Source organism: Oncorhynchus mykiss, chromosome 13 (assembly GCF_057628025.1).
Source record: "Oncorhynchus mykiss isolate SJ-2025 chromosome 13, ASM5762802v1, whole genome shotgun sequence".
Lineage (NCBI taxonomy): Eukaryota > Metazoa > Chordata > Actinopteri > Salmoniformes > Salmonidae > Oncorhynchus > Oncorhynchus mykiss.
In genome coordinates, this window is record NC_143034.1 from 49,553,843 (window position 1) to 49,566,192 (window position 12,350).

The 12,350-nt window shown below is 42.7% G+C and overlaps 1 protein-coding gene across 1 annotated transcript; it reads right to left on the reverse strand.

The window, feature by feature from the left end:
* Positions 1–440: 440 nt before the first annotated feature.
* cdip1 (cell death inducing p53 target 1) lies at positions 441–12,077 on the reverse strand. The gene is made up of 6 exons (XM_021557860.3): positions 11,675–12,077; positions 7,534–7,594; positions 6,823–6,984; positions 6,014–6,157; positions 5,615–5,882; positions 441–1,991 (listed from the first exon to the last, which is right to left on the reverse strand). Exons 3-6 carry the CDS (start codon positions 6,905–6,907, stop codon positions 1,880–1,882), a joined length of 609 nt encoding a protein of 202 aa, XP_021413535.3. The 5' UTR covers positions 6,908–6,984; positions 7,534–7,594; positions 11,675–12,077; the 3' UTR covers positions 441–1,879.
* Between the last annotated feature and the right edge of the window lie 273 nt (positions 12,078–12,350).

A 12,350-nucleotide genomic window follows, 5' to 3' on the forward strand; every position in this document is an offset into this window, starting at 1 on the left:
ATGAGCCTGTCCTCTTACAGCTCCTCCCACCAGCCTCCTATGATATACAGTAAATATAGTGAGTGTGAACAAGTAACTGCTTTAGAAAGTGAGGGTAAAGTTAGGAGGGCTAAATGAAGCACGACACACTGAGCAAATGTTGGAGAAAGAACATAGGCTGCAACTACAACCATGAGGAGCTGTGAGTTGTGTGTGCATAAGATATATATATATATATATATATATATATATATATATATATATATATATATATATATATATATATATATATATATATATATATACAGTGGGGCAAAAAAAGTATTTGGTCAATTGTGCAAGTTTTTGTGCAAGTTTTTGTGCAAGTTCTCCTACTTAAAAAGATGAGGCCTGTAATTTATCATCATAGGTACACTTCAACTATGACAGAAAGTGAGAAGGAAAAAAATCCAGAAAATCACATTGTAGGATTTTGAATGAATTTATTTGGAAATGATGGTGGAAAATAAGTATTTGGTCAATAACAAAAGTTTCCCAATACTTTGTTATATACCCTTTGTTGGCAATGACAGAGGTCAAACGTTTTCTGTTAGTCTTCATAAGGTTTTCACACACTGTTGCTGGTATTTTGGCCCATTCCTCCATGCAGATCTCCTCTAGAGCAGTGATGTTTTGGGGCTGTTGCTGGGCAACACAGACCCTCAACTCCCTCCAAAGATTTTCTATGGGGTTGAGATCTGGAGACTGGCTAAGCCACTCCAGGACCTTGAAATGCTTCTTACGAAGCCACTCCTTCGTTGCCCGGGCAGTGTGTTGTTGGGATCATTGTCATGCTGAAAGACCCAGCCACGTTTCATCTTCAATGCCCTTGCTGATGGAAGGAGGTTTTCACTCAAAATCTCACGATACATGACCCCATTCATTCTTTCCTTTACACGGATCAGTCGTCCTGGTCCCTTTGCAGAAAAACAACCCCAAAGCATGATGTTTCCACCCCCATGCTTCACAGTAGGTATGGTGTTCTTTGGATGCAACTCAGCATTCTTTGTCCTCCAAACACGACGAGTTGAGTTTTTACCAAAAAGTTATATTTTGGTTTCATCTGACCATATGACATTCTCCCAATCTTCTTCTGGGTCATTCAAATGCTCTCTAGCAAACTTCAGACGGGCCTGGACATGTACTGGCTTAAGCAGGGGGACATGTCTGGCACTGCAGGATTTGAGTCCCTGGCGGCGTAGTGTGTTACTGATGGTAGGCTTTGTTACTTTGGTCCCAGCTCTCTGCAGGTTCTGGGATTTTTGCTCACCGTTCTTGTGATCATTTTGACCCCACGGGGTGAGATCTTGCGTGGAGCCCCAGATCGAGGGAGATTACCAGTTGTCTTGCATTTCCTAATAATTGCTCCCACAGTTGATTTCTTCAAACCAAGCTGCTTACCTATTGCAGATTCAGTCTTCCCAGCCTGGTGCAGGTCTACAATTTTGTTTCTGGTGTCCTTTGACAGGTCTTTGGTCCATAGTGGAGTTTGGAGTGTGACTATGAGGTTGTGGACAGGTGTCTTTTATACTGATAACAAGTTCAAACAGGTGCCATTAATACAGGTGACGAGTGGAGGACAGAGGATCCTCTTAAAGAAGTTACAGGTCTGTGAAAGCCAGAAATCTTGCTTGTTTGTAGGTGACCAAATACTTATTTTCCACCATAATTTGCAAATAAATTCATTAAAAAATCTTACAATGTGATTTTCTGGATTTTTTTCCCCTCATTTTGTCTGTCATAGTTGAAGTGTACCATTGATGAATTACAGGCCTCATCTTTTTAAGTGGGAGAACTTGCACAATTGGTGGCTGACTAAATACTTTTTTGCCCCACTGTACACGTGTCTGTCTGTTGGTGGTTAGCAGATACGCTTGTATGTGTAGATGTAGCCCTTGCAGTAGGGGCAGGTGTGTATCACATCCTTGAGATCATCGATCAGACAGGGAATCAAGCAGCAGCCCAGATCACACCTGTGGTAGAGAGAGAAAATAAATTACGAAACAAACCACCAGAGAATACAGACCATAAATCAATAGTCTTATTATAGCTAACATCCCGCTGCTCTCCTTCATTTCATCCTGACGCGTTTGGCCGGAAATCAAATATTTCCTGCCGTAGTTTAATATTCTGTGTTTACACCATGGCATTGTTGAATACTCGTTTCTGATTGGCTTGAAGGTCATTCTAGAGCGTGCATTATTTCCTTATGAGGCATGGTAGAATTCAATGGCTACTTCATTCTTATATGTTCTATGCTTGAGCTGCTTTTGAAAGCAAACGTTTAAATTGAAAACATTATTGGCATTGTTGCATTCGATTTTCATAACAGCAAGCAGAACTGATGGTTTGGTTAGCTATACTAGCAAGTCTGTTTGGTTACCGAGGAAACTACTCTCGTTACAGTGTCTTCAGAAAGCATATTTAGTCAGCCACCAAGACTTTTTCCAGATTTTGTTATGTTACAGCCTGAACTTAAATTGGATTCAATTGAGATTTTGTCATCACTGGCCTACACACAATACCCCATAATGTCAAAGTGGAATGATGTTTTTTTATTTTACAAAATGAACAGATCGTACCCTTTTTATTCTTCCAAAGTTTCACCTAAAATGACATACCCAAATCTAATTGCCTGCAGCTCAGGACCTGAAGCAAGGATATGCATATTATTGGTACCATTTGAAAGGAAATACTTTGTTGCTGTGATAAAAGCATTGTTGTTGTGCACTCTCCATGCACTCGCATGGTATTTTTTTTAAACTGTAATAGCTACTGTAAATTAGGCAATGCAGTTAGCTTAAATTCTTGTTAAGCTAACTGCCCATATAAGACATCTCTATGTCCTGGAAAGTTGGCTGTTACTTACGTCATCCTAGTCACATTAGCAACAACCGTCCCGGTTTAGGGACACCGATCCCGTAGAGGTTTTAATTAAAAAAATGAAAAGTTGAGTCAATAAATGCTCAACCCCTTTGTCATGGCAAGACTAAATTAGTAAAATGTCGATTAACAAGTCACATATAAAGTTGCATGGACTCACTGTGTGCAACTGTTTAACATGATTTTTGAATGACTACCTCATCTTTTGTACCCCCCACACACAGTGGTGACTCGTAATGGTAATGGTAATGTTCCCTAGTTGCACCGTGATTGGCTCAGTATTCTGTCACTCATGGGGACACCACGTCACTGCCAAATCTAAGGGTAGGGCTCGAAAATGTAAGCCTCTTGGGTGCTGCCATAGAGTTACATCAGAAGTGCCCATCCAAGAAGGCTCAAGGTCATTGGCCACAGATAAAATGACATCAAATCACGTTATATCTACAGTAGCTTTGATTGGACTGATCAAGTCAGCATCATACTTTTCAAAATCTAGTAATCATCCTCAATCAAGTTGACGATCTACTTGCAAATCCTTGTCATATGAAGAGAAATAATAGATAAAACCTATCGGTGCTCATCGGCCAATTGGCATAAACATTACACAACAAGTTGGAAATCGCAAATTCAACAATGAGTGGTTTGGAAGGAATCAGTCTATAACTGCCAGTATTGCAACGCAATCACTAGCCTGCTATTCAGTGGAATGTCTGTGTGGTCCAAGTCTGGGTTTAAGGGTCTCTTTTCCAAGCTTAAAATTATAAATATTCAACATTGGCCATGCTGTCAATCCAACATGATTTCTGCCACACTCAAAACAACTTAACTTGGAAATCTGACTTCAGTGAGCTCAAGACAACTAGGAACTCGGGGGGGGGGGGGCGAGCTGCGGCTGTGGAAATAAGTTTTAAACGGTCATCCAACTCGGAATTGTAAGTCAGGAACTCGGGCCTCTTTCTAGAGCTACGACCTGAAGATCACCGACGTAATCATGATTCGACCTAGTTTTTTCCCCAAATTCACAGTTGTCTTGAAGCAACATAAATCCAGAGAATGCCAGACTTTGATGACAAAATTTGCCCACAAAGGACCGCTGCGCCACCTTCCTGTTCAAGTGAGCACAGCACAACAAGGTGAGTCCACAAATGTCTTGTATGCTGCTGCATAAATTATGTAATATGCCAGGGAGATATGTATACAGTAGCTAAGAAAGTAATACTAAGTGTATGTTGTGTAGTAGCCCATGTGCCTCACCCTATTTCACCTACTGCTCTGACTTCGTGGTGCACATGTAGACTATAACCTGTTTTAGAGAAATGTAATCATTGAATATTGTAAGACCTTTCATTGTCTGCTTATGTGCCCTTTATTTATCCTACGGTTCTGACTTAGTGTACAGAGAGAACGGCCTATGTTCTGAATTCTGCCGCTGTACATTTCAAAAGTGCTGAACAAATAGTTATATTGACTACATCTGTCCTAGCGCGCTGATTAATGTCTTAATCGAAATTACGGATTGTCTCTTATCTGCTTATCGTCCCCTTATGCCACAGTTTGTATATATATCTCAATTGTCAATAGAAACCACATTTGTTTAAGCAAGTCAGCCAAAACAGCTATGTTTTTTTAAAGGCAGTAAATGAGGCTGAATGAGCTGTTTCGCTGCCAGACAAGGCTCCGCTGATAGCCAGGTGTAGCAGTGTTAAGTGTTGGGACTGCTGTTAGGACAGCTTTATGTAGGCCCTAACAGTTTGTGGACACCATTTGTCACCGTTATAGTGCAATTAATTTATTGTTTAGTGTTGTGGCTTTTAAAATTAATTTGATCCACCAAGATTTACATTCTAAAATCGCCACTGCCCACTGGGGTATTATGTGTAGATTTTTTTATTTTATTTATCCGTTATTTTACCAGGTAAGTTGACTGAGAACACATTCTCACTTGCAGCAATGACCTGGGGAATAGTTACAGGGGATAGGAGGGGGATGAATGAGCCAATTGTAAACTGGGGATTATTAGGTGACCGTGATGGTTTGAGGGCCAGATTGGGAATTTAGCCAGGACACCGGGGTTAACACCCCTACTCTTACGATAAGTGCCATGGGATCTTTAATGACCGCAGAGAGTCAGGACACCCGTTTAACGTCCCATCTGAAAGACGGCACCCAACACAGGGCAGTGTCCCCAATCACTGCCCTGGGGCATTGGGATATTGTTTAGACCAGAGGAAAGAGTGCCTCCTACTGGCCCTCCAACACCACTTCCAGCAGCATCTGGTCTCCCATCCAGGAACTGACCAGGACCAACCCTGCTTAGCTTCAGAAGCAAGCCAGCAGTGGTATGCAGGGTGGTATGCTGCTGGCCAAATGGGTGCGAATAAAAAACAACACATTTAATTCATTTTTATTTCAGGCTGTAACAACAAAATATTGAATAAGTCAAGGGGTATGAATACTTTCTGAAGGCACTGTATCTAGTAAACTTGTTAGCTACTTCAGTGGATGTTGAACACATTTCTAGCAGCAAATGTGTTCAATTATAGCCATGGTGTGAAAGAGATTATCAACTCTGGGCTTTATGCTTTCTCTGGAAAATAATGTTGTGTAACACACCTTCCACGTCGTTTATTATTTTCCATAGAACGTATAGCCACTTGTTGGTTATCCGTTACATAACCTCTATACAATGTAGTACACCAATTCTTCCTCTTACCCAACAAAGAAGCAGAAGAGGCAGAAGACAGCGTTCATGAGGCCCACGCTGTGGTTGATGCGTGTGATGATGGGCTGCTGGCAGTGGTGACACACAGTCTGTACGGGTGCTGTCTGGAATATCTCCCCCTGTAGCACGGTCACTGTGGTAGCTGTCCCAGGGGGTACCAGCACTGTGTGAGCTGTCTGACCTGCCACAGGCCCAAATTGAATGGGCCCAGGGCCAAACTGTCCCGGGCCAAAGTGACCTGGTGGAGGGTAGAAGCCACCTGTAGGGTAGAAACACAAGGCGGTATGTACTGTTTATGTTCTGTATACAGGTGCTATGCCCAACAACATGGGTATGCATTTAGAGTCACCCATCTTATTTAATTCCCTCTGTAGACCAGTGTATGCCTACCATGTGGTATGGGCATGGCCCCATCTCCTGGGACGTGTGGCGGCAAGAAGCCTGGCTGTAGCGTGGCCTCGTAGGGTGGAGGGCCATAGTCTGGAGGCAGGGGGTGTCCCTGAGGAGGACCCGTCGATACAGGGACCGCCGAGCCTGGGAGAGAAAACACAGACAAACAAGAAGGATTTATTAGTGAGCTTTCACAGCAATGACTGATTGAAGAAACAAGACTTATGTTGGGCTTAAATCAAGTAAGGCATTGGCCCATTATTGAGAACATGCATCATCATCTGTTACTCAGGCCAGAATAGTTATTTTTCATAGCTTTACAATTCTCAAGGATTTGTTACGTAGTTTGTAACAAATACACTTTGTTGATCACATTCCCATGGCTGGTCGAAACAGTATTTTATTGTAAGGAAACCTGGGGTGGAGGGGAAGCCCAGACAAAGAAAGATTTGTTCACAGACAGGGCCTACTTTCAAGGTTTCCCTGGTGATGTTTCTCTAGGCCTTTCTCTAACCAGCCACACAAGAGCTGATATGGGAGGCATTTAGAGGCAATTATGCAAATTCACACCAGTTTCCCTACAGCTAGTCAGCTACAGTGCAAATACTAAATCAGCAGCCCAGTCGAAGAAACCAGATGGTATTTTAAAGTTCACAGGTATGCCTGTGCGTGGTTCCTACCCTGGACTTCTGTCCATTTGTAAAATAGTCTCTTAAAATGTGTCTCTTTTTGTAGTCTTGTCCCAAACTAAATGTTTTTTTCCTCAACATCATACACAAGAGAGAGACACAGTTCTAGAATAATTGTACCCGGAATGGCTGGCTGTCCATTCTTCTCCTTGATAAGAAGGGCGCTGGGACCTCCGGGGTAGGGAGGAGGGGGGTCGCTGGACATGCTGACTGGACCTTTGGATGGGGGGGGCCTGGGGTAGAAGCTCCACTCACCACTGGCCTTGGACTCACTCAGCCACTCTGTGAGAAGAACACACACACAGGCCTATCAGTTCACTGACAGTCAGCTCAACACCCACACACTACAACATGATACAGCAGCTGCCTCGCACTTCAGCTACTGACGCATTCAAATAAATGAACTTATCTGACATTTTTGTCTCAGTATTGACTCGTCTTGGTAGACCCTAGATCTTTTCAATCAAGTGAATTGGTATGATAAATATGATGGATGCAGACAACATTCAACAGTATTGCTGGATAACGCTGGGTTTAGGCTAGGGCTAGGCTACTGCCTCTGAGGCCTCTAGAATATTACATTTACAGGGATTTAAATCAAAAACAATGGCAATTGCTTTCAATCCACCCTTTACCTAAATGTGTGTTAGATGATAAACATTAATATTGTTTATTATCCTAGCACACTCACAACAGCAAACATTAGGGAGTTTAGCAATGAGTTGGCAGTCTGACATTAAAACAGAAATGACCTCCTAAAGCCACCAATATTTACAGAAAAACAGAACCCATGGCAGCAGAGTGAAGAGAAGGGACATTAGTCATGATTACCTGCTGATGACAGTGGGGAGTTTCCACCTACAGAGCCTGCTCTTCTGTCAGGTCCAACAGCCTATAAGAAAAAAGGGAGAAAAAAAGACTCCTATTTGTAAATTGCAATTGCTACTTTCTCACGCAAATGACAAACACTAACAGTATGCAGCCATTAACAAGTGATAGGTTAATTATAGACAACTTGCTTCTCTCAAACATTGGTGCAATAACATTTAGTCTCCAAGATACTAACACATGCCTGCCCATTAATCACAGTCGACTGCATCATGGCATTCCTATGACTTCAATTCATTCACCTGACAACACAAGCACTTACCCAAGACAATCGCAGTAGCCTTTAAATAAAACAAGCACATTGCCACAAAAATGGAGCAGCAAAGCTGTCTGGTGTAACCAACGTAGCCTATGTCAACGAGAAATTTAGCTCTATAGTCCTACAATACAAAGGAGATTGACTGGCCAAACGACACAGGAGGAGCAGACATTATTGGAACAGTTAAGAACTAGATATCAAATGTTATTTGTCACATGCACCGAATACAACAGGTGTAGTAGACCTTACCGTGAAATGCTTACTTACAAGCCCTTAACCAACAATGCAATTTAAAGAAAATACACACGCAAAAAAAGAGATAGAATAACATAATTTAAGAGCCGCAGTAAATAACAATAGCGGGGCTATATGCAGGGGGTACCGGTACAGAGTGTCGTGGAAATTTCCTCTATTTACCAAATCATGAGCGCAAACCACACACAAGTCAGAGTTAGTTATCAAAGTCCATCTTTAATTATATGAGCTCTATCACAACCCTGTGACTCTCAGATCAATTCAGTGTCTATCAATGAATTCTCTGAGAGCCCCCTCTACATTGCAGCTGAGATCCTTTAATAGCAAAAAAACACACATAGTCAGACAGCATAGACATAATAAATCGTTCAGCTTTGTCTCCTTACTCAAACCCAGAACCATAAACCAATCCTCCATATCAACAGGCATATATCAAATTGTCATTTAGATACAACCAATTCTAAATACAACCAATCCTGGACAAGCTCACGGGGAGCATAGAATGATTCCAGACACTGCCATCCTCCTCTCCCCGATGGGAAAAGTAGGAAGTGACTGGCACACAGACACAGTGGAGCAAAAGATATGTTTACACATGATGACACCTTGACCTCTCCCCTCTCTGCGGCCCATGCAACTTAGTCTTGACATAGAACAGATAACTGCCAATGGCCACCACTATAGTACAACAAAATACATTCTTATGAGAAATAACTCATAAGCATATGATGAATATAAAAATCTTACCTACGTTACCACCAATTCTGATTATTCCCCAACAAGAGTCAATGTGCGGGGGCAATGCAAATAGTCTGGGTAGCCATTTGATTAACTGTTCAGGAGTTTTATGGCTTGGGGGTAGAAGCTATTTAGAAGCCTCTTGGAACTAGACATGGCGCACCGGTACCGCTTGCCATGCGGTAGAAGAGAGAACAGTCTATGACTAGGGTGGCTGGAGTCTGACAATTTTTATGGCCTTCCTCTGACACCTCCTGGTATAGCGGTCCTGGATGGCAGGAAGTTTGGCCCTGGTGATGTACTGGGCCGTACGCACTACCCTCTGTAGTGCCTTGCAGTTGGAGGCCAAGCAGTTGCCATACCAGGCAGGATGCTCTCGATGGTGCATCTGTAAAACCTTTTTGAGGATCCGAGGACCCATGCCAAATCTTTTTATTCTCCTGAGGGGGAATATGTTTTGTTGTGCCCCCTTCACAACTGTCTTGGTGTGCTTGGACCGTGTTAGTTTGTTGGTGATGTGGACCCCAAGGAACTTAAAGCTCTCAATCTGCTCCACTACAGCCCCATTGATGACAATAGGGGCGTGCTTGGTCCTCCTTTTCTTGTAGTCCACAATCATCTCCTTTGTCTTGATCATGTTGAGAAAGAGGTTGTTGCCCTTGCACCACACAGCCAGGTCTCTGACCTCCTCCCTATAGGCTGTCACATCGTTGTTGGTGATCAGGCCTACCACTGTTGTGTCATCAGCAAACTTAAATGATGGTGTTGGAGTAGTGCCTGGCCGTGCAGTCATGAGTGAACAGGGAGTACAGGAGGGGACTAAGCATGCACCCCTGAGGGGCCCCCGTGTTGAGGATCAGCGTTGCGGATGTGTTGTTACCTACCCTTACCACCTGGGGGTGGCCCATCAGGAAGTCTAGGATCCAGATGCAGAGGGAAGTGTTTAGTCCCAGGGTCCTTAGCTTAGTGATGAGCTTTGAGGGCACTACGGTGTTAAACGCTGAGCTGTAGTCAATGAATAGCATTCTCACATAGGTGTTCCTTTTGTTCAGGTGTGAAAGGGCAGTGTGGTGTGCAATAGAGATTGCATCATCTGTGGATCTGTTGGGGCGGTATGCAAATTGGAGTGGGTCTAGGGTTTCTTGGATAATGGTGTTGATGTGAGCCATGACCAGCCTTTCAAAGCATTTCATGGCTACAGACGTGAGTGCTACAGGTCGGTAGTCATTTAGGCAGGTTACCTTAGTGTTCTTGGGCACAACGGACTATGGTGGTCTGCTTGAAACATGTTGGTATTACAGACTCATATGTCATCTCAGCAATGCAGTGCAATTAACTTGGCTACAGAATAGCCTAACACTTTCCCTAACAGACTCTACAACAACATAAACCTCACCTGACTACTACACGTGTCTGAAAACAAACACAGCCTAGCCTTGGGAGCAGGACACTGCTATGCCACCAGCTGTCCAGACCTGCCATCCATACTTCGGCCTACTAGGCTTCACTTTCCCAGGTCAGCTGACCATGCCTGTGAGAGATCACCATGCATGTCAGGGCGTCTCTAATTTGAACATAAACTGATTAAGAGGCTGGCCTGCCTGCTCCAAAACAAACAGTCAGAATGCCAGACAGCGCAATAAAAATAAGCCTGTCAAATGACTGGGTAATCTAAGGCAGAGGAGGAGGAGCGGAGGAGGAGAGCTATCCAACCAGTTAGTGAGTGTGATGTGAAGAAGACTGATTAAGCTGGGGAAATGACAGGAATGTCCAGGGTATGATAGAAATAAAAATGTACAAATGCATGCATGGCATCTGAATGTAGGCCACAATTCTATAAGAGCTAGGCTAAGTTAATACCCATATTGTGCCCAAGGCAACCTAGATAAGGCCATGAATTTGCACTTGCTCTGTTTGATTAAACTGGAAAGTAAGCATTTAAGCGTCATACATTACAACAGCATCAGAAATTCAGAATCAGAGTACAGAACACTTAGGTTTAAGGGACATCCAGAGACTCTTCAGTCATGCACTTCGTTATGTCTGGATGAGTTTGATTTGATCACAAACAGTTGAAACGGGCCTTCATTTGTTATAACATTACACTGAATTCCAACAAAGTCATTGAGGATCAATGATGGTGATGTTACAAAAAAAAGTGCCATTGCCAATTTATGTTTAAGTAGAATATGAATGAGCCATCATAATTTTCAATAATTTACCTAAAAATAAAGAAGATCAACTACACTATTTTGTCATGTGGAACTGAATCAGGGGGGGGGGGGGGGTGACATACAACACCAGCATAGGGTTCTCTAGTGAGAGGCAACTTTCTAGAAAGATTTTCCTGAATCCTCTTGCTACAGTAACTTTATTTACATAGATGATCCGCTCAACCCACCAGACAAACACTCTTTACGTAATGTAGCTAGCTATCTAGACATCGACACAGTTTATATCAAACATAAATTGCTATCTTAGCTAGCTAGCTCGTCGTTACTGCATTTAGGACTTGTTGACATGAGAGAAGCCTCGATTTGACTGGACGTTTACATCAGCTAGCTAGCGTTATACAACTGTCTGCCTAGTTAGTATAGTTGCTACTGTAGCTAGTTCAACTAGCTGGTTAGGTATCTAGCTAGCTATTATTTTCATCAGTGAAAATGGAACACATTTCAAAAGAACAGTCAAGTTACATGTAACGTTAGCTAACTCACATTGAGTAACATCAGTTTAAAACTAAACGGAGATTAACGTTAGCTAGCTACGTTACGTTAGCTAGCTGATTGCCTCTCAAATATTGTTTCCTAGTTATCTCTACACGGAATTTACCTGATGTGTTGTCTCTTCCACACAATTGGAATTAGGTGATGACGACAGCTATATCACAAGCCTGTTTGTAGAGAAGTCAAATGATGGCAACCGTTAGCTCGTCTGTTTATCATTCATCTACTCAACATCCGCCTCTTGTGGTGCTTTCAAGACAACTGGGAACTCGGCGAAAAAAACGAGGTCAAATCACGACGTCGGCGAGCTTCAGGTCGGAAAGTCGGAACTCTAGAAAGATGCAGCGTTCAAAACTCGGAAAGAAATCGGTTCAATTCAAATGGGCTTTATTGGCATGGGAAACGTGTTTACATTGCCAAAGCAAGTGAAATAATATTTACAATGTTGCTTGTGCTCCACTGGTTGCCCTTTTCACATGGCAACGGCAACACATCTCACTGCTTTGATTGCACACTGCTGTATTTCGCCTAACAGATATGAGTTTATCAATGCTTGATTTGTTTTCAAATTCTTTGTGGTTCTGTGTGAAATATGTATCTAATGTGGTCATACATTTGGCAGGAGGTTAGGAAGTGCAGCTCAGTTTCCACCAATTTTTTTTGTGGGCACACAGCCTGTCTTCTCTCAAGATCCAAGTCTGACTATGGCAGCCTCTATCAGTAGCAAGGCCATGCTCACTGAGTCTGTAACGTACATAGTCAAGGTTTTTCTTAATTTTGGA